The sequence below is a fragment of the Gambusia affinis genome, linkage group LG02, assembly GCF_019740435.1.
Source record: "Gambusia affinis linkage group LG02, SWU_Gaff_1.0, whole genome shotgun sequence".
In the NCBI taxonomy this organism is placed as follows: domain Eukaryota; kingdom Metazoa; phylum Chordata; class Actinopteri; order Cyprinodontiformes; family Poeciliidae; genus Gambusia; species Gambusia affinis.
The window spans coordinates 32038279-32061056 of record NC_057869.1 but is presented as its reverse complement, the minus strand read 5'-3'; the positions used below and the strand labels follow the sequence as shown (position 1 = coordinate 32061056).

The 22778-nt window shown below is 36.7% G+C and overlaps 1 protein-coding gene and 1 long non-coding RNA gene across 3 annotated transcripts; both read right to left on the bottom strand.

The window, feature by feature from the left end:
* Window positions 1–1475: 1475 nt before the first annotated feature.
* Window positions 1476–6945, bottom strand: LOC122847082. Its single transcript, XR_006373329.1, has 3 exons — window positions 6891–6945; window positions 2007–2127; window positions 1476–1879 (listed from the first exon to the last, which is right to left on the bottom strand). It is a non-coding gene; the product is annotated as an uncharacterized LOC122847082 (long non-coding RNA).
* A 2800-nt stretch (window positions 6946–9745) lies between these two features.
* On the bottom strand, window positions 9746–21711 carry hdgfl3 (HDGF like 3). Of its 2 annotated transcripts, none has more exons than XM_044099220.1 (6): window positions 21436–21711; window positions 20221–20297; window positions 17734–17872; window positions 17404–17565; window positions 13944–14081; window positions 9746–12492 (listed from the first exon to the last, which is right to left on the bottom strand). In XM_044099220.1, exons 1-6 carry the CDS (start codon window positions 21517–21519, stop codon window positions 12466–12468), a joined length of 627 nt encoding a protein of 208 aa, XP_043955155.1. In that variant the 5' UTR covers window positions 21520–21711; the 3' UTR covers window positions 9746–12465. The 2 variants fall into 2 exon arrangements, with proteins under 2 accessions (XP_043955155.1, XP_043955162.1); XM_044099227.1 differs by having other exon boundaries at window positions 13944–14078; window positions 21436–21656.
* Window positions 21712–22778: the final 1067 nt, after the last annotated feature.

The following is a 22778-nucleotide window of genomic DNA, read 5'->3' as shown; positions in this document are numbered from 1 at the left end:
GAGCCAGGTGTTGATGGTCCAGGCCTTGAGCCTAGAAAGAAGCAGAAGTATGAAGATTTTTTCTTCTCCTGCCAGGCTGGTAGGAGGCTTCTTGCAGCCAACAAACTTTTTCTTCCCACTCTGACTTTTGTGGGTTTTCCCACCCCATGACCTGCCCAAGTACTATAAAACCCATCTGCTTGAGAACTCTCATTTTTGCAGATGATATATTCCTACTGGCTTCAAGAGTACAATTCCTTCTCTGGGTTAGGAAAGACTACCTGCCCCAAGTGGAGGAGTTTAAATACAGTACAGACCAAAAGTTTGGACACAGCTGTGTCCAAACTTTTGGTCTGTACTGTATGTCTTTAGGTGCCCACAGTGAAGCAGGCGCTGTACAGCCTGTTCTGTGGGAAATTGACTACTTCGTAGTAGAGTCATGCCAGGCAGGGCTGAGAAGAGCAAGGCTGCTGAAGTAGAGCCAGTGGAAAGGGCAATAAGTGGCAGACCTGGTAGCATCAATGAAACACACTGAAAATTACCATACCCAGTATTCATTCAAAGGCTTAACCAGCTAAAATGTCCAGTGGAAGAGTAGAAAATAGAGTTTCATAATTCAACAGACCCAACAAGAGGCCAGACACTGAAGTAAACCCAACATATTTTTTAATTAAGTTTTATTGCTTTTTGGCCATGATTTGAATAAGCAGTGTAACTCCTCCCAATTTGAACTTTTGTTTAGCATCTTCCAGTTTCATTTGTCGCTTGATGTATTCTTGGGTTGAGTCAGGTGCAAATCATTTTGAATGTGTGATGGATAGGAGCAAAGTGGACCTGTGCTTGCATTTAATATGGAATGTGATGTGCTTGTTGCTTTCTTTCTGTCCCATTTCACTATCATGTGCTTGAGACATTTCAGAATGTCTCAAGCTCATCCTGTCATCCTCTAAAGACCTGCTGCTTGTGTTCGTCTTGTTAAATCACAATGGAGGCTCCTGTGTTGCCAGTAATAGGATATTGTGTCTGTTAGTAGTCAATGATTTATCCTATGGAAAGGCTTGGGCCATATTTTCTCTTATTTCTCATCACTCAATGTCTTCTACTGCCTGAGGCACTGTCTTATCATTTTATCCCAGGGGGGAAACTTCCTGAAGTGTTAGCTCCTACTCTTTGATTCATTCTGGGTAGTCCTACTGACACATTCTATTCCTCTTGCAAGTGACACTCTTCTCTTTGTTTTGTATTATTGTCTCAGTGGACAGAACCCTCAGTGCACTGCTGGTTTTCTTGCTTTTGGGCTCCTGTCATGTGTTTCCTTCTTAAAAATGTAATACGAAAAGTTTTGTTTGAAATGAGATATGCATCACAAACATTTTACATTTAACAATATTTTAATATGCAGAACTTGAATTAGACCAATAATAATAAAATTATTTTACACACCTTTTCACAATTACTGTATGAATTGACCGTTTGAAGATTAAATTAACTTAATTAGGCACAATGTAATGAAATAAAAATGATTCCAAATACTTGAGATATTTTAATTTGATATACTCATCGCTCATCTTTTTGTAGTGTGTGTTTAGCTGTCACTGCTCACTGAGACTTATTGCCTTTCAAAGTTTAATATTGTCTGCTCCTTTCAGTTCCATCAACAAGTCCTGTTGAAAATACAATCCACAACACATGTTTATGTGCTGATGATGTGTTGCTCTTTCTGGGAAGTGCAAACCCTTACAGAGACAATGACTCAAGTTTTCAACTATGTCAGATTTCAGATCGACAGTTGGAACAAATCAAATGTCCTTCCTTTCTCCATTGTAATCTCTCACCAACCATTTCTTGTTAAGGATGTGCACAGGGTGTGGCAGGCAGGATTGGCTGCAGCTGGTTGATTCTGAATAAGTCACAATCAGGAGCAGTTTAACAGGAGTAGTTTAACAGGAGCAGTTCCATGAGGCAGATACCACATTTCTCACATAAAGTGGTAAACAGCGTGCTTTTTTTCCAGTGTGCTTTTCTACCTTGTCCTTCCACAGTTCTCCATTCCCTGGTTCTTTCGTTGCTGGACTGTTCATCGAATTTCACCTTCATCGTTTCTCGCCTCATGTTCTCCTCTGGCTATCCTCCTGTAAAAGAACTTACCTGCAAGGCAGTAGTGGGATGTAACAAAGAATAAGAACTGCGTTCTTGAATACGAGTACATTTTTCTTGCATCTGTACTTTACTTACATAGATTTAATTGTAGGTACTTTCAACCATTATTCCATTACATCTTACAGGAAGTATCTGTACTTTGTACTTCACTACATCTCTAAAGAGTTGCATTACACATTACATCTAAGTCGCATTGCACTTTGAAAGTAATAATTCCGGTTTCACCTCTGCCTCGCCAGAAATCATAAACTTCTTGCTTTCAAAAACTCACCGTCGAATCTGAAAAAACATATTGAGGTTTAGCTGCTAACCAGAACATTATTTTTTACATTTAAATTGTTTTATCACTTTGCCTTCTTTGCACTATCCTGCAACTGTATCTTCACAACAGAACACTAGATGAATCAGGCTGTTCAGCTGAGCACTTGATGTTTCAGTAAACTTATGGACTAGCAAGAAGGAATGCATAGGGAAAAGATATGCAAAACTAATAAAGTGTTTTTTCACAGAGTCCAGAGAAAATGTAAGTCTTGAAATCTAAGACTTTAAAGGCCTCACACATCTTTAATGTAGAATATTTTTGCTTTGATAATGGCCAACAAAAATGCAGCACTTCTTAATCTGGCCAGGTTCTGCTAATACTATGTTTTCATTTTTGATGACTCGTATTTGTTCAGGTGCAAAATGTTTTAATACACATCCATGTCTCTGTCACATGTGAAGTTTTATATGACAATTTTTTTAATTGTTTCTGCTAAATTAGTAATAATATTTTTTGTTTATGTCAGTGATAGTGTGAAACTGGCAAATAATGTACTTGTAATCTGGAGCTCAATGTAAAGATCATGGCAAAAAAACAAAAAATACATTACCACATCCTCAAAGAGCTACCAGAGCATTCTGCAGTGCTAAATAGCACAAGGCCCTTGATCACATCTGTGAATGTATTCAGCTGTTACATCAGTGGTGTCTGGTAGTGGTTATACTTATCAGTCAGAGCATTAATTTCAGAATCCCATTTAGATGTCTTTTAGAATGTAGCAATGAAATGCAGATTCAACATGATAGTCTCAGGACGTCTGTGAACATATGACCTCTTTTCCCACAACATTACTGTCTACACTTACAACCCACTGCAGCCATGCCAGTGTGCAAAATGTAACATGTGCAGTTCTATAACGTATCATTGGTGTAGTGATGAGCTGTTAAGGCAAGCAGCTTCATGGACAGACACCCATACCAGATGCTGTGTGTGCCCGGAGCTCAGAGGCATCACTGCAAGGGGAAAAAGCCAGCACTGGGAAATAAGCACCTGTCATGTGCCAACTGAAGTGTTAAGTGCACAAATTGTGGAGGCGAGGGTGATGTTTCCGCAGGGGTGACAGCTCTGGGTCTGGGTGCCATGTCAGGGCCTGGCATATCATGCAGAGTCCCCCATTCCTCCTCCCTCCACCATTGCCTCCAGCCCAACCCCAACCTCTGCTTGCTGAGAGGCAAAATGGCAACTATTATTTACTAGATGTCTGCCTCATTTCCTCGTATTCATTTTGGCTGGCCTCCATGGGGCCAAGGGGGGGGGGATGTTGCCCCTCTAACCCCTCCCCTTATGTCATTGCTGAGGGCAAGCAGTGGCAAAACAATCTCTGATGAGCGTTTAGATCATTTATTTAGAGCGCAGGGTGTCAGCCGCAAACCAAACAGTCCGCATTTGGGTGCCAGAGTTGTCTCTTTGCGCCTTTCTCATCAGGTTGGGCATGAATGCAAGCCGTGGAAGGTGCATCAAGCTGAGTGTCAAAGGCTCTCTTCACAAAGCAACATTAATGCTCCACGAAGGGCTCTCTCTGAATGGGTGTGAAACTGCAAAATGTATGATAAATTGAGCGTGCCGGGGGCCTTTATGACTATGAAGCACTGTGGCTGGTCGCAGGCATTGTTATGACTGGCTATTTAGGATCATGGAATTTGACAGTGCAGTACTGGCAGCCATGGAAGCCAGATTTATCTGGGTTTAGTGCATCAATGAACAGCAGTCACATTGTGAGAGTAAACCATTGAGCTTGAGTACATTTAAAAGTAAAACAGAACTTCAAGGACAAGTGGAACACTGACCCTGGTTTTACCTAGTTGCTAAAACTAATTAAAAGCTGGTCTTTTTTTCTCCTGATGTCAAGCTCAGAAAAGCAGAGGAATTAGAAGGAGCAGCAGAGGGCATAAGGATGGAGACAGTGGTCAGCTTAGATAAAAGGTAGGTAAATGGGAGATGAGTTGAACCTGTTTTCCAATTGAATCCTTCCTAATAATGTTTGTTGTAAACTGACACTATATAAATAAAATGACGTGAATTGAATTCAGATTATTTCTTGATAGCTAGGCTCAGCAGTGCACAACAGCCTGCAGAATGTGCTTTGCAGGAATGTATTCAACTGAAAATGTTCAAGTGGAAAGAATGCTATTTTTGTGAACTATAAAATAAACCAGACTGCCCATTTAGTTGTGGCAAATTGTTCACAATGCCAACAGTGACACATTTTTTGACAGTAAAGAGTTGTCAAAAAAACACTCTTAAAGCACAGCAGTGGTTTTTAAGACCCACTACTGTGGTTCTTAAAAGATAGAGTCTGATTATCTGTGCAAAGCTAACTTGGTACTAAATACTATGTGTACTCTACTTTTTGAAGACAATTTACAGATATTGTGAGTCTGTGTTTTTTGTCTTGTTTAGCCATCTTTACAGTGCTAGAGGTTCCATTGCCTCCAGAAAGTCATGCTGCAGCTATAGAAAGGGACCTAATCTTGTCATTAAACAAGATGACAAAACAGAGTGTTGAAATTTAAAATTTCCAGAAAATGTGGTTCTTCTAAAATTCTAAAATACCAACATATAAATGTGTGTTAAATAATGTCTCAAGTCAACAAAAATTTAAAGTTGTAACTGGCTAAAAGAATTTTTTTGGGGGAATGTTGGTATCTGAAAACAGATACTGAAAAATAGATGAGTCAGAGGAGATTCATAAGATACATCTTAGATGAGAAAGAAAGGACGAGAAAGTCAAACTGATGCTTATTGGCTGGAATTTTTGAAGACAGTTTATATGGAGAGTGGCAAACACCACAATGTTAAAGTTCAACAGCTTAATTTTGAGAAACTTTATGTATTGAAACATGCATAACATTTGTCAATAGAATTGTTTCTTTTGGCAGGATATATTCACAATATCAAATTTTGAATGAGATTTGAATCTGTGTTAATCAACTTTCCATAGAAGGTGACAAGAAGCCATGTGTGTTCAAGTAAGTGTACATGAAATCTGAATTTCCCTGTACTGCCACCTGCAGTACAAAGTTTTTGAGAAGCTTTCAACGGTCAACGAGCGACAGGCGGGGGACACCTATAGACAGGCCCACTGCAGGCATCAAAAAAATTATGTAAAATATTATCATACAACCTCATCATATTGAGACATATCCTTCTGCCTGCATTTCTAAAGCTTACATGTTACATACACACTGTAGACGGTACCTACATTTGAGATTTAGGTATCAATCAGTTTTGGAAATTTTCTGTATTATCACAGATCCTTGCATTTCATATTTTAAACCTACTAACAAAAATTGACATAAAAATCACAAAAATGTATATCCCAAACCCAAAATCAATTAAGCTTCACACCACACAGAATCCAATAATGTGGGTAAAAGATGTTCTAGGTCTTTACCTCCTTCTTTTTCTTTATGGATCGATCTATTTTTACTGTATGCTGAAAGTGGAGAGATAAAACACTTTATTGTAAATTTTTTTGTTGAAAATTTTAAATATGACACTATGTAACTAGCTCTACAACCCAGTAGTTGTTTTGATTTTATATTACTCAAAATTTAGAATTGTTATGTAACAATTAATTTTTTTAAGCATGGTAAGTGTGAATTGAGGACTTCCAACCAAGTCGTTGAGCTATTTAAATATGCTGTGAAAATATTTACATTTGTGAGTATATGTGTATGGACAGCTTCCCTCATCAGTTTCCAAGTTTGACCCTGAGAAATGTAAAGCATGTCCCTTTGGGTGGGGGGGCAATTCTAGACTTTTGCAAGATTGGAGGGAAATGGGGGTCCGGCTCCTCCCGCCCCCCCGGGATTTATGCCTATGGTTACTGGATCAACCATCTGCAACTCTCCAACACCAGGCTCCTTCTATCATTTTCATCCTGATCATCACCAAATCCAACCTGTCCAACCTCCATCCACACTTCCATCTACAGCACAGGTGTCAAACTCCTGTCCTGGAGGGCCACTGCCCTGCAACTCCTAGATGTGCCTCTGCTGCACCACACCTGAATAGAATAATTTGGTCATTAGCAAGGCTCTGGAGAACTTATCTACACAATAAGGCACCACGGGAGCAGATGTAATGTCTGCTTTCAGTGTAGAGGCTTAGTGCAAAGAATGTGGTGCAATTTGTAGAATATGTAGTATTTTTTTATCTACAGTAAATTACACACCTTTATTCACTCGTAAGCTATCTAAATGCTTGATCTTTGCTGCCACCTGCAGGAACTTAGAAATTACATTTTTATTTTGGCAAAAGGCAGCAGCCAGGATTTTAGCATACTTTTGAATTTTAGTATAAAAATAGTGGTCTAGGCCTTGACCACTCTGTTGTTCACATTTCTTTAACTAGTAGAATGCATTAATAAATATTTAGACTTGTCTTTCTCCCTATTTTAAAGAAATCAGTCAAGTTGATGACCTACTTTGAATGGGGTGATGAAGCCAGAGAAGAATGAGCAGAGTGAGGTTAGATGTTGCTGGGTGTCAAACTCCTGTACTCAAGGACCTGCAGTTTTTAGATGTGCCACACCTAGAAAACACTGGAATGAAATGGCTTAATTGCCTCCTCGTGTAGATAAGTTCTCCAGAGACTTGATGACCAAATTATTCTATTCAGGTGTGGTGCAGCAGAGGCACATCTAGGAGTTGCAGGGCAGTGGCCCTCCAGGACAGGAGTTTGACACCTGTGCTGTAGATGGAAGTGTGGATGGAGGTTGGACAGGTTGGATTTGGTGATGACAATGATGATCAGGATGAAATTGACAGAAGGAGCCTGGTGTTGGAGGATTGCAGATGGGAGGAGCCATCCTGGAAAAGTCTAGAATTGCCCACCCACCCAAAAATAATAATTGAAGAAATATTTGCATTTAAATAATATCAATATGAAAAAGCAAAATAATAATAATAATAATAATAATAATAATAATAATAATAATAATAATAATAATAATAATAATAATAATAATAATAAATCTGCCATTTATCTCAGAAAAAATAAGAATCAATTTTTAGTTAATGATCTGCAGTTGTGCCAGAGCACCTTAGTGGGAACTGCAGCTCCAGGCTCAGCTCCGCCCTCTGGTGGATGCCTGCGGCTCAGCAACGGTCACTTGAACGCCACATTTCACCGACCGATTAAAGGTGAAATGTATCAGATGGTATAAATAAATACTGCATCAAGTCTACTTGGAACAAAACTACTTACATTTTTTTTCCTACACCTTAAAAAGTCCAACATGAGAAAGTGTTTCTGGAGGTGTTTAATGACAACTGCAGCGTAAATATGGATTCCAATGTGTTTATTTAGCAAATAAATGTCTCCCACACACAGCAAAATCAGTTTACATTAAATTACAAATTTTCATAATGCATATATGTTCCAAACACAAGCATAGAAATATAACAAAAAACATACAGGAGGTGAATTACCTCATTTAAAAAATAGTCTAAAAGCTGCAGGATTTAGTCAAGAACTTATGAGTTTAGAGATTTCAGTATAAACAGTGACATCGCATGTTCGTAATGTTTTAGAGAAAAAGTATCTTTAAAGCCTGGACTGTGATCAAGGTTAGTAACAGCTTTAGATACTGTAGGAAATCTCCATTTTCCTCTTTGAGAATAGCAGACTAAAATGAATAGATGTTAAGTACAACAGCATGCCACTACAGAATGCTTTGAAATATCATGTGACCTATTTTGTAGACACTGGGCAACACATACAGTATTACTTTTTCATTAAAAAGATGTAGTAGAGCTTTTCAAATAAAATGCTAGGCCTATATTCTACATCAAAGGTAAAATATACAGACACTGTTAATAAGGGCTTACAATATGTAGCCCAGTTGTGAACTCCATATTGTTTATCTATTTTTCTCGTTCATCTTTTTCTGATTAAATAGCAGGAAGTTTGACATATGATGTCAGATGGTTACAGAATACAGTCACACATAAGGATTCTTACCAACAATTCTGTCAAGCTCAATACATCAAACCAAACACTATACTGCCAAAAATACTAGGTAACTACTCCATATCACTGAATTCAAGTGTTCCATTTACTTTTATTGCAACAGATGTATAGAATCCATGACACAGGTCTGGTGACTAACCAAACGTTTCTGCCCTCAGGAGCTCAGTTAACCAGGCCCTTGTTAGGGAGAAGGTCTGGATCTTCTGCTATTGAAAAACGATTTCTATTGAAGGCGTGAGAATAATAATAATAATAATAATAATAATAATAATAATAATAATAATAATAATTATTATTATTATTATTATTATTATTATTATTATTATTATTATTATTTATTAATTAATTAATAATTATTTTTTTATTAATTATTATTATTATTATTATTATTATTAATTATTATTTTTATTAAGAGTCTATTTGGACTCTTTAACGCTAGAAATGTGTTCTCTGTAGTGATAAGTTATACCTCTATCTAGCAATCTAGTTAGCAAGTCTGGAGTTGGCAGTTGTGAGGAGAAAGGTATTTGCCAGTCTGAACTGAGTGAAGAGTAATAGAGGGGATCATTGCTTGGCAGACATGACCTTAAAACCTTTGGGATGAATTAAAGAGACACTTTGACACAGTTCTTCTCGCTCAGTGTCGGTTTTTGACCTAACAAATGTCCCTCTGGAAGAATAGTCAAAAACTCCCATAACAGGTTGAAGAAACATTTGGAACATCATCAAATTCTGTGAATTAAGATGTCCCTCAAGCTGACATGTATGTGGGGGAGAGGAGCAAGTACTTTTGGCAATATAGTGTGTCATTGAACTTTAGAATATATATGTGTGTGTGTGGGTGTGCGCGTGCGTGTGCGTGTGTGTGTGGGTGAGAAACTGTGAGGGGTGGGGCAAGTTGGCAATCCTGAAAAACAATTTCAGACACAGCAGATATAATGAATATAATACAAGTTGGTACGCAGACCAGTATAAATAGTTTGATGACTAAATACATAATGTGTGGTTGTGAATTAAAAGTAAAAATATCCACAACTTCATCTGGCTGTTTTGCTTGGTTGAAGTATGAGACACAATTTTATGGTTTCCTCATGTTATTGTAACAATAACGTACTTTTGTAACAAACATTTCACACACTACCTTCTAAGAAGCCACTTTTTAAACATAATTTTCAATCCACAGTCTAACAGTTTTGGTACAAAGTTTCTATGGAAACAAATTTTTCACATTCATAATTTGAAACAGATATACGTATGATACAAGAACACATTAGGTAGTGTGGCAAGATTATGGTTCATAAAACTTTGGAACCATAAGATGGATGTACATAAACAAAGAATGTATAAAGCTTCAGCATTACAAATGTGTTTTTGAGCTGGCTGATACATCACAGTAACACAAGGTGAAAACCTAACCTGCTGTCTGTACGACGTGCAGTCCTTTCACTCTTTCTTTTTCCGACAATATTTTCTACAAACTAAAACTGAAAGAGAAATTATATTATTCAAACAGAATCATTGACACTTTTGTGGTAGGATTATTTGACTTTAGATGAGTTAAATAAATTACTGACCAACATCAAAAAAATTATTTAAAAGCCAACATTTAGACATTTTTAAGAGGTAGCAGACTTACCACCTCTTAAAAATGTCCAAATGTTGGCTTTTAAATCATTTTAAATAATATTATTTATAATTATAAATAATAATAACTTGATCTTTTCAATCAAGTTCTTTCAGTTTTTATTCTCTGTATCTACAACAGTCAAATGTGGGAGGATGTAAAGGTTTACTACTACTACTGGTACCAGGATGTAGTAAATGTAAGTGAAAGTTTCAAGGGAAGCAAATGTTGAAGGTCAAGGTCAAATGTCTAACTTGCCCATATTTGACTTCAATAGCACTCTGCAGTCTGAATGTACAGAGTTAAACATATAATTCATGGTGAAGTCCGGAATTTGGAGTAGTGAGCCTATGAATCTATCAACATTTCCCTACACCCTCAGTGGAATACCATCAGCGTGGGAGAGGCAAACATTAAGTCTGGGAAAGATTTACTTTAATTTATCTTAAAAATGGGACTAATAGCAGTACGTATGGGCGATTATAGCCAGATGATTAGTTTACTTCTTTACTCCAACTGGCTAGTTGATGTGAAAGAGATAAAAGCAACAGCAAGAAAAACAACAAGCAAATAGTACAACTTATAAAATGTATAAAGACAATGAAGACATACAAATTTAAACATGATCACGTTGACATTTCTGGCTTTTCAAGAGCCATATTAGGATGTTTTCCAAAAGAGGTTGGGAGTTGAAGCTCTGGACTTTTTCAGAAATATATTTGAGGTATGAGATAGACAATATGCTTCAAAAGTTGGAATGCTGAGGTTCAGCATCATAATAAAATATTTTAGAAACCAATACAGAATAATTTTATTTTATAATGTTGACCTAATGTTACATATATTTTTAAATTATCTGACAATGATGGTATTATTTGTTTTGTTTTGTTTTAAAGTAAAATTCATTTAAAGCTCATTTATAAATTGTTTTAGTTAGCTCTTTAGCAGAACTCTGTAGAAGCTTTAGTATGAGACGAGGTAGTTCAGTCCTTTAAATCCAAAGGGTTAAAGGGTCAAAGCCTCAATCATTGAGCCAAAACAGTCCTCAAACTTCGGCTCCTATCTAAAAGTGGGTACAGCCATCAGTGTAGGGGGGAAAAGCACTGACTTGGGTGTAGAGATAAATAATTGTCTATGACCACAATTGCCTCTTTCTTCAACTGCATGCTAGAGTTAGGATGAGAACAGACAAACAGTAAGCCAGGGGATGTGTCTACCTTTGGGCCCAGAATATCTATAGGTTCACCTGAATCTGCCTGACAAAATTATAAGGCAGAGTCAAAAGCCTGGCATGGAGTCCATCTTTTTACTGAGCTCCCAACTGACCCTACTCTGGACTGTTTATATAATCACAGTCAATCACAGAGATGACAATCAAATGTAAACTGGAAGGTTCCCAAATTGAGACAGAAGTTATGGTGTGTTCACACCAAATGTGTCTGATGCTTCAAGTTCAACATGTGTGCACTTTGAATGGAGACGCTTGAAATTTTGGTCTACATCTAGCGTTTGCGTGTCTGGATCAAAGTCTATGTGGAGCCACATCAAGGGCGTGTCAAAATCTCTCTACCTGTTGTTTTCCGTTGACGGCCTATTTGTCCGACGCACTCGACGCTCTCGATGCTCTCGGCATGTCAAACACTCCAAACAGTTCAAATACCATTACCATTACCATTTGCATTTGATGTCAACGCACCATTACATTTGTACAGTAAGCTATTGGCTGCTTCCTCACATTGCTTACTGTTTCAGATTGTTTGTCTTCATAAAACTGCAAAATCATCCTGGACTCCATTCAACTGCAAGTTAAGCAAAATAATGTGAAAAGTCAGAGCTGAGCGTTGAGGTTCCTGATCACATACCACTTCCCAAAAAACCAAACCCACCCAAAAAAGAATATGACAAAAGGTGTCCCAGATGGATCTCTTTAGTGAGAAATGTAAAATCACGTTGTTCTAAAGATAGTACACTTTATTGATGTCTTTTGATTTGTTTTTAATCAGTAGCAGTTCTTCTCTATTCTGTTTGTTTTATTTGAAGAAAGGCTTAGTAAGCACAAAGACTAGACTAGATGTAATTGTGTAAATGTATAAATCAACCATAATAATATAAACAATTGTATTCCAAGATATGTTGAAAAGTATAAAAGCCTTTATTTGAATTCTGACAGCTCTGCCAATAGTGCTGACAAATGGAAAGCCCAGTTTTGCCCTCATTTTCTCCTCAGGTTTGATTCTGGAAGCTCTTATGGTACAACTTTCTCACATACACAAAATGAGAGTCCAGCACAGAGATGGAGGGGATGATTGCAGTCAGTGACTGCTGAACATTACAAACCAGGTACTTGATTCAATTCTCCAACATCATCGCTACAAAGAGGGATCCTCCTGGCATGTTCTCTCCTTCAGTGCTCTTCTATGAGCAGCTGGTTCTGCATGGGCAAAATTAAATATTTAAAATTAACAAAATGAAAAAGTTCACTTTAATTCAAGTCAATTTACTTGTAATGTTGTAGTTGTCATTGGGAAATTGTGTGTGCCTTAGTGACTGAAACAGAGAATCTTTGTATGACACGAGTCCGAAATATTTGAGTCAGTGTCATCAACTTTTAGATGTGTCCCTGGTCCAACACTTAAATCAAATAACTGAATTACTTCCTCAGTATATAGTCAAGTTCTCCCGGGTCCTGCTGATAACCCCATTACTTGACTCTGGTGCTGAAGCAGAGACATCGGCCCTCGAGGCCTGGATTTGAGGACCCCTGGGTCTCTGCTCTAGTCCAACAGACTTTCAGGTCCTAATTCAGAGATCTAAAACCTTTATAATGTGAGAAGCCATTTCTGTCTTCAGTCTGGCAAAGTAAAACTCATTTAGAGCCACAAACGTTTCATAATATTTTGAAAAAATGGGGACTGCAAACATTTGAAGCTCAGAGGAGACAGAGCTTTTAGTGTTGTCACTCCCAAATTATGGGATATTATGGGATAATGTTGAGACTTTTACTATTACCTCTGTTATTGCATTTTATTGTTTCTATTGTTGTCTTTTTTTCCCTTTCCATATTTTGAATATTTATTTATTTTTATCTGTACAGCACTTTGTTGCAGCTAGTGTTGTTTTAAAGTACTTTACAAATAAAGTAGTAGTAGTTAAGGGATGTGGTTAATCTGAAGCACTCAATGCATTCATATTACATAATGCATATTAATTGAATTTCCTTTTGGTGTAAAAGCTTCTCCCCTGCAGAGGTTTACTTAGTTCAAAACAATGCATTATAATTTCACTTTTAAAACCACTGCGGTTAGAGCAGGCTCCCTGTATCCAGAGGCTGAAGACCTGAATAAGGCCGTACTGAGTTGGAATTCCATCCTTGGTTCCTTTGCCACATTCCTCCTTCTCATGTCACATTGCTGTCAAATAAAGGCCACTAATGCCAAATAAATTCTTATAACAGAAAGAAAATTAACATTATGATGAACATTTGGATAAAACCACGGTAACTGGTCTGGGTGTGCTATCAGAACATGGAGCAGGACTGTGAATCTAATGGAGCTCCTCTTTGCTTCTTACTAGGACTTGCAAGCCACCACTGCTGTCATTGATTTTTATGGAACTACCTTAAACATTTGTAATCCCAGATTATCCTGTCACCACATGGACATTACAGTTTTGTGACTATTCCAAAATGAAGCATATACCAGAAGTGGACCAGGTTAACCTACCAGCTAGTTTCCAAGAAGTGGAAAACACATGCAGATCAAAGATTGAAAAGAGCTTTTCAAGAGCTACTGGCAGCTCAAATATTTGCAGGTCATTAGATTGATGCTTTGTTTAAAAAAGACTAAAATGTTTTTAAAAAGTGCCAATCATTAGGACCCCCACCTTAGCGTCGGTAGTCTTTTGGATAAAGTTGCTGTCGTGGTCTCCTCCCTCCGAGTCACTCTTTTGGTCTTCATCTTTGCCATCCCTGTCCTGGTCATCCTCTTCAGATGAGACCCTGGACAGTTTTGAGGATTGCTGCTAAAGACAAGCACATCATGATCTACCCGGTGTGTTTCTCAACATAACGTCATCTCAGCTGGAATGTGTAAATCATCTTCTTATATACAAGAATCATTCAATCATATATGTTTGAATTGACTATGTATTTCTATTTTGAATTCTGATCAGTTTGTCTTGTAAATTATATTGACATATCTATCATGAATCAGCTGTTTAATTGATCTGAGTAGAATTACTAAATAATTTATTTAATATTGCATGTACTATAACAGAAGTCTATGTGCTTAAGTAGATTTCAAAGATTTGCTCTTTATTGTCACTGTCATATGGACAAGAGCAATGGTAAAGTTAAGAAAGCAAAGATACATTCACGAATATCAGAGAATTAAACATTCAGTAGAACACCAGCTACTACTCAGCTGTCAGCCTGATAGGACCTGAATATAAACAGACTCAATTTTCCATTTTTAACAAGTTTTTTTATATATATCTATCTATATATATATCTATATATATCTATATATCTATATATATATATATATATATATGTGTCGGCATATAAAATGCAGAAGATGAATTGCAGCTAACTTTATTGTCTACATGTTAGACCAGTGTTTCTTAGGGACGATCGCCTGATTGTTTTAGGTGTTTCCCAGCTGCCATACAGAGCAGTGAAAGTAAAATTACAGATATTCATGAGTCTGTTTTGAAGATTTCCTTATTGCTTATTTACATTACTTAGATCTTGTCATATCAGCCTAGAAATGTGACTTCCCTCTTGTACAGAAACTTTAGCTAAACTCAAATTTTATGTGAAACATTCTTCATTTTTTCTTGTCATAAAAACGTAAAAACAGCAAATGCATTTTCTAATCAAGCAGTGAAATGTCACAGCTTAGCTTTTATAGCAAAGCACTAACTTAAAATTTATAGGGACATCCCAGTGAATGAAGGCCAAAACCTATGGAGAAAACTGAGAAAGGCAACCATTTGTAGAACTAAATAATTCCCCCATACAGTGTGCTATATTCATGTATAATGTCAGTAAATCGTTTTCAAATTATTTTATCTGTTAAGGGAAAAAAGCTCTACTCATATGTTATTATATGATGAGAGCAGTGCTCCTAAAAAGAATCACATTCCTTCAAATGCACCACATGTGCTCTGCACAATGGAGACCAGTTGCTAGGCAACTGTTGTTGCTAAGAAGGGAGCTGAATGTGAGTGACTGCTTCCATGTACAGCAGAAATAGCAGCTTTTTTACTTTTGGTCCCTAAATCCTAAAAATGACAGACTACAATAAAGAAGGCAAAATTAATAAAGTACTAACTTAGTGCCAATGAAGACAAAAAATGAAGACACCATAAATAAATATTGTATCTTTGCTACATTTTGGAAAATGTAAATAGTATTTTTTTTTTTATGACTGGGCGTGGCGGTGGCACAGTGCTAAACTGTCTTAAATTTTTATAGAACCCTTTGGGCCAAATTGGTATAGTTCTCAGAAATGTACACAGTCAGAGGCTATCATTGTTCTATACAACTCACATGCCATACAGTAAATTGCTTTTCAGTCATTTGAGTTGATGCTCTCAGCACATTTACAGTATTTATCTTTCTTCACTTGGTGCAGTTAATTTTCCAAACTGTAGTAACTGAGGTAGAGTTTCCTCCAGTGTATTATCGGACTGGCGGGCTGTCACGCTTTGCGTGGCTCAGCTATATAGACATTTATATTAAACCCCCTGTGAGGAAGAGGATGTCTTTGTAGAATTCATCAAGGTAGGAATCAAGTTTAAATCCATCGCGCTTGCTTTGCTCGCGCCGCTCAATGTAAGCTGCGCTCAGCGTTCATAGGAGCACATTTAGAGGTGCACCTTGAACGTGCAGTGAGAATATTTTTTTGTGAACAAAGCATTATATGTGCGTTTTCATCTCAACATGCTGATTCTGTCTGCAGTGATAAAGTTTGAGTTCCCGGTTAGTTGGTGCATTAGTGGACTGAGGGGTCAACCTGTAGAGGAGCTTTTGCGCTCACCTACATGGGTGAAAGCCAGTGCACTGTGCGCTACGCCCTGCAAGCTGAATGACTTATTTATTGCTTTTATTTTGTTTTACTTTTTGCAGCAATACAATGCATATCAATTGCTTTGTCTACTTGAAGTCTTATTAAGCTTACTAAGATGTATTAATGAACAGCTAAAACTCAAAGATTGAACTTATAGCATCAAATTGTAGCGATGGTAACAAAACAATCTAACTATGAGGATTGGTCTTTGAACTTTTACAAAGTAAACTTGCCAGCTCCTTAAAATCTTATATTTAAGTGTTAAACAATTTATAATCTTCTAATTTATTTATGCTGAGACCATTAAATCAAATTTAGCAGCATTGACATTCTCTTAGTTCATTTATGCCTTGGGCCGGTTTTAAATGTGATCATCATAACATTATGATTTCAGATCCACTAACTGATGACTTAATTTGGATTTAACAGAAGTGCAAATAATTCATATTTCTTTTAATTGTATTTTATTGATTTGTTGTTTTTAAGATTATATAGTTGTGGGTTTAAGTACTGTCTGCAATGTCTTCCAATAATATAATTACCCAGTAATATTTTACAGTTCCTGTCAACTTAACATCTTTTAATACAAAACCCCGGTAGACCGCCTTGGGGCCCCGACCACTGGGCTTAGTAAGTTTTCTGGGGGAAACTTTGGAGGTCATGAAATCACTCTACACCAGGAATGGTAGCAGTTACCCAACTCTCAGATATAAGTTTCATCTTTCATCTAAACATGTCAGATGTTACAGATTTAGGCAAGGTCAAATGTTGACTTCGAGACAAGTCAAACATTCGACTCCACACCAAACTGCAGGCTTTTCAATATATTTAGGAACAAGCCCATGCTTGTAGTTATTGTTCTATAACATTTCATATTTCAACAAAATAGAAAGTTTGTGAAAATCAAAACCAAACCAATGGAAAATACAACAGAGCTTATTCATTACTAGAATGGGGATTTCTGATCTAGTGTGTTGGTGTCTCTTCACATATTTTATATTATAAATTCCCCAAAATCCTCCTTTGATATTAAACTACATACAAAACATCCAGAAGAATTCTGAACACTACAATAACAAAATGAAGGTATATTTACTGTACCTGCACAAGCAATGGCATAGTAAAAGGTCAATTATAACATCCAGGCATTCTGTACTACATCTTTTGAATTATGCCATAAAATAACATAAGTGTTAAATATGGTGTCTGGTCCTAGCTATAAAGTTGACTTCCATTTAATTTACAACTTGCATCTTATTGTCACATCATACCTTAGAAGATGGTGCTTTTTTCCTTTTGGATCCAGTCTTGTCTTCCTTCAACTTTTTCTTGTTATCTTCTTCCTGAACAGAGTCACCGTCATCACCCTCACTGCTGCCATCAGCAGTGTTTCCTCCCTCTTCTGTTTCTGATGAGCTCTGCTGATGCATGGCCTGTATGTCAGACAGTATAGGTTAAGACAGGTATGCCTTTCTTACAAAAATGGGCTCTGATTGAACAGTTTTTTATTTGTACCATTAAACAAGCTCTGCTTTGAAACCCCCTTGTGTAGTTGTTCTGTCTTTCATTTGAACCAAGGATAATGCAAGTTCCCAACTGACCTGATAACCCGTGAACTTGACTCCAGGGTTGTTTTCAATCTCCCACAAGCCTTCATTGAAACCTTTTCTCTTGTTTGACTTGCCAAATTTGTCTTTATAGTCTTTGTAGGGCAGAAGATCCTTTGGTCCTAAGAATGCACTAAAAGGGAAAATGAATTAAAACATGCAGGGAAGTATTCTTTGCTCTATATGAGTATTGAGTAAATGTATTTGTATGAACAAGTAATTAGTGTGGTGTTCAAATGATTGCCTTAATGGGTAGTACTTAATTTTGGGAGAATGTTAAAATTAGCAATGCTAATATTTATTTGAATGATGAACTTGTACTGAGTGCACGTCTACTTAGCATCACTAAACAGAAGTGTGTTTATGGTTCAGTTTAAGATATGAACAAAGAAACATTAAGAAAGAACTTTACCTTCTTCATGTACCCTTAAAGGTGCAGTTGCAATGCAGTGTCCCCTGAAAATTTCAGTACTCCACCTTGTTTACCTTATGTTATCATAAAGGTATGAAGTTTGGTATACTTGTAGAACTTCCGAAGACCTACCCAAATAGGTGGTGCGAAACCTGAAGTCACCACTGTGGCATATGTTTTGTTCTAATTGAATATGATAGATCTCATCTAATCCAGCTCTGAAAATAGATTCATTCAGTCAAAACTTTGGTGGATGAGGCCTAATTCCCCCACAACACCTCCTATGAACATTGAAACAATCAGCCCAAAGCCCTGCTTTGACTGAGGATTATGAAATCCAGTACTGACAAAAACAAAGCCTCTTGGAGCCATTGTGACAGGCCTGGTGACATGGGTGGACATTGGGGGAATTGCCCCCCACCTGGACCGGAAGCTATTTTTTAAATTTACTTTTACCTCAGAGTGGCCAACTTTCTGTTATTCCTATTTGATTTGATACAGTAGGAACTCTCACCCTTCACATATCTGTGCCCTCTGTCCCCCGCACTTTTTTCAGTTGTGACAGCCGTAACTGTTTAATTCACTGTTAATATATCGTAACATGTTGTGTTTTTCCGAAATGCCTTGTAACAAAGTTGCCATTTTGTGTTATTTACTCAAAACAGAGACTATGGTAGTGGCAAATTTTGTTATCTTGTCATTTGTGTATAGTTAGATTTAACTGACTTATGCATAATTTTTGTCAATCTATAAGCAACTGAACTGGATTATATTGGAATTTAAATCAACAGTGTTGCCTAGAATATTTCAAACAGCTATAACTCCCATATGCAGGATCAGATCCACACCAAATTCTGTGAGGATGACTGTGGTAATTGTTGCCCACTGCCCATATGGGCAACAATTATAGTTACGATAAGATAGAAAGGAGGGCGGTGAAGCAAAAAGTAAAACAAACTTGGAAGTCATGAGAGCTGCATTTCTGTTACACTTAATAGTGCTGTTGTCACAACTTCAATATTATTGGTACAATTGCTATCAATGGAGGAATGGAACATTAATACACTTACATAGATTTGGTTTGATTGGCGACCAAAATTGCAACATTTGTTACATTTTCAGCTGGTGCGGTTCTCTTTCATGCTTTACTTTGACAAACAGACTAACCCCATTCAGCAATCTATTCCCTCCCTTACCCATAGTGGGAATGTATCAAGCAACATTGAAGGAAACCACAGAAAAACCTCTGAAAAAGACACAGAGCACAACTTTTTTCTTCGAGAAATGTAAACACAAACAGATTGGTGTCAGAAATTAGCAATCAAAGTATTTCTCTTTTGTCTAAAATTGGCAAAAGACCACGAGACTTTTCTCCCTCTAGTGTTAGACTTGCATGGTTGTTTTGATAGAATACCCAGAATGCCCTGGGATTATAGTCTCCTTCTTGCTTTTGGAGTGTTCTACATTCCCCTTTGCATTCACATATACCAAACCTCACTATAGTTCACCTCAACCAAACCATTAGCTGACAAATTATTCCCTCATGTATAATCACTAAAACATGTTTTAATTAAAATGTACTGGCTTAGATTTGACAACTAAATAATATGAAAATATGTGAGTGAGAAGAGCTCTTTTCATAGTTTGGCCACATTTAAAAGTCTTTTTGAGACCAAGCAGAATAGGAAAGAAATGAACTCAAGGAAATACTAAGTCAGTATGCTAACTGATGCATGACATCATGATCTATATCTTATTAAAAACTTTTAATCATATAAAAGATATTAATGAACGAGAACTACTTCATACTGAGACAGTGAAGTTAATTCAGTCTGTTATCATTTGTAGGTTAAACACTGAATCATAAATATTAAATTATTGTGTTTGTGTATGCTTCTGAGTGAAAAACAGTACAACGACAAAAGAATATAAGAAAAACAGTATATAGAAATAGCAAATAAGTAGAACGTCAAACTATATATGTGACAACTGGATGAACGTTAAATATAAAGCACCTTAAGTATAACAACAGCTTTTCTGTTTGAAAACAAACAAATAAATGTGCATACGTTTCATGGGTCCCAAAGAAGAAGATTGGGTATTTGTTGGCAGGAGGTTTGACCGCTCCTTCTGGAAGCTCATCGATCTGAATGACAGAAGAGAGAAAAAAAAAACCTAAATGTAGATTACACAAGTTAGAATTTTATTCACAGACTATGTGCAGTTCAGTTTTACTATATTTTATTAATGTAAATTAGCTTTACATTAATTCCAAGCAGCTGTCTTTACCAGGACAACACAAAGTACACAACCAGAATGATATGGAAAAGTGTGGAAACTGTACTTAATGATTACCAGAGCTTCCAGAGTTCAATCGCTAATACCTATTTTAAGAAATACAAATAAGAATGTATTCAGGGAAAAAAAAAACTCAAAACATTTTATAGCAATTAATAAAACCTAAGCATACAAACAATTATTTCCAGTACAGTAATTTGTTCATTAAGTTGTTCAGCAGTAACATTCTGGGGTTTTTGTTGTTGTTGTTTGTTTGTTTTTATTGTATTTTTTTAGTTTTCTACAATTGAGTTGAATTGATAAAGTGTTTTTCTCTTTTACGCTATTTAGATCACATTTTAACCCATGAACCTTATACTCTCCTCTAAGATTCCCGAAGAAAGAACGGGAAAGAGAAGAGTTATCCACCTTCTGCAAACACGTTGTTCACAAAATGTTTTTTCTTAAGTGTTAAAAAAAGAGCCTGGGTGTGCTAAAAGAAAAAAAAAAAAAAAAAGAACGTCGGAAACTACTATTTTAAGGCAACCTTAACAGTAGTCGCTAAAATGACATGACAGACCTGTTCGTGTCGGCTGCAGTACACATGAGCGCATGTACACATGAGGTGCAGGTTTTACCAAAAAAATGAAGTGCAACGTTTAACATTGTAAAAACAGACCTGTAGTTACCTGTGCTAAGGTAACTACAGGTCAGGTGCCTTGTATATTCTGGAATATTGGATACAATTCAAGCACTTTCTCCGCTCGTTTCTTGAAATATCTAAAAATGTTGTCTTCACCAAAATATTCGCAGGGAAAATGGTGCGGACAAATGTTCCGTTTTCCTCTCCAGCCGTCATTAGCATGCCAGCAGACAGACTGACGGCACCAGGAGAACCTGCTTCAGCAACACAGTCCATCCTGCTGAGAACCGTGCAGTCAGCCGGCCGCTCTGTGGAAACACCGCCGCCTCTCTGCGCTTTCAGTCCGGCTGCAGCACAGACTCACCCTCGCTGGCCAATGCGGGTATCCCTTCATCTTTGCGAAAACCAGATCTCCTGCCTTGTATTCCCGCGGTCGTGGTCGAGCCATGTCGCTGAAGAAATGCTGAGGTTTGGGCGGACTTGATAATCCTGATCACATCTAACTGGGCCCTAAACGCTGGTCTAAATTTTCAATCATCAAGTTTTTATATGAAGACTGCAGTTTACATGAAAATAAATAAATAAATAATGCAGAAAATGGGACCCATAACAGATCTTTTCTCTTACGCACAAAGTCAAGAGTAGATGTAATTGAGAATGGCCTAAATTGGAGTACGGATCAAGTAAAAAAAGCAAAATGTGTAATATTAATGACAATTTTATTTCCGGTTAAAATAAATATTAAATTTCCTCTCCTACTGTTATTTTTTTGTTACATTTTTTTTCCAAAACATGATGAAATATCTGCAATAATAAATCGCTCATTTTGTTCTTCAAGGTTACAAATTTAATTCCCTCTTATATCTTTTATTTATTTATTTATTTATTTGTTTGTTTGTTTGTTTGTTTACCATGAGGTGATTTAAGAATCATATACACTTAATTTGGCAGCAACCCAGAGAGGACATTGGTTGTTACAACAAATCTTAAGTTAAATAATTTTGTGTAAAACGTAAGTAGTACTTACTTGTGCTGGCATTTGAAAAAAACAGCATTTTTAGATTTGCTATTATCCTATCTCAATAGCTAATAAATTTATCTTGGTTTGTGTTATAAAACACTAAGGAGGAACACCTGTAATGCTATAAAAGTTACTTAGCACTAGCATTGGCAATGTGGGTTTTAAAAGTCAATTCATATAAAAACACTGGTGTGTAAATGCTCTAGATTGTGAAAACTTTTATGTGTTTTCTATGGCATTTCAAGCCACAGGAGGGGGTTACCACAAGCTTTTCTGTTCATAATTCTGGGGTTTCTACCACTAGACATGGACAGGCAGGCCTAACCTCCTTCTCCTCATCAGACTGTTAAAGACTGTAAAAAGAGATGCTGCATCCGTCAGCCTTTTTTTATTAATACTTTTCATACATTCAGATCAGGACAAACTGATCAAATCAAAAACAGAATTAAAGTGAGGGAAACTGTTTAAATATAAAGGGTGGGGAAGAGTGGAAATGCAAGGATTAGCAAGGATTTACATAATATGAAAAATACATAAATACATATTAAATTAAATAAATCTCCAAAGTTAAGTTCCTACACAATAAACATCAATAGCAGATGATAAAACCCAAAATAGCAAAGAACAATACATTTTTAACTACAACAACTTTTTTAAGTTACCAACATTGCCTTTTATTGAGGCAA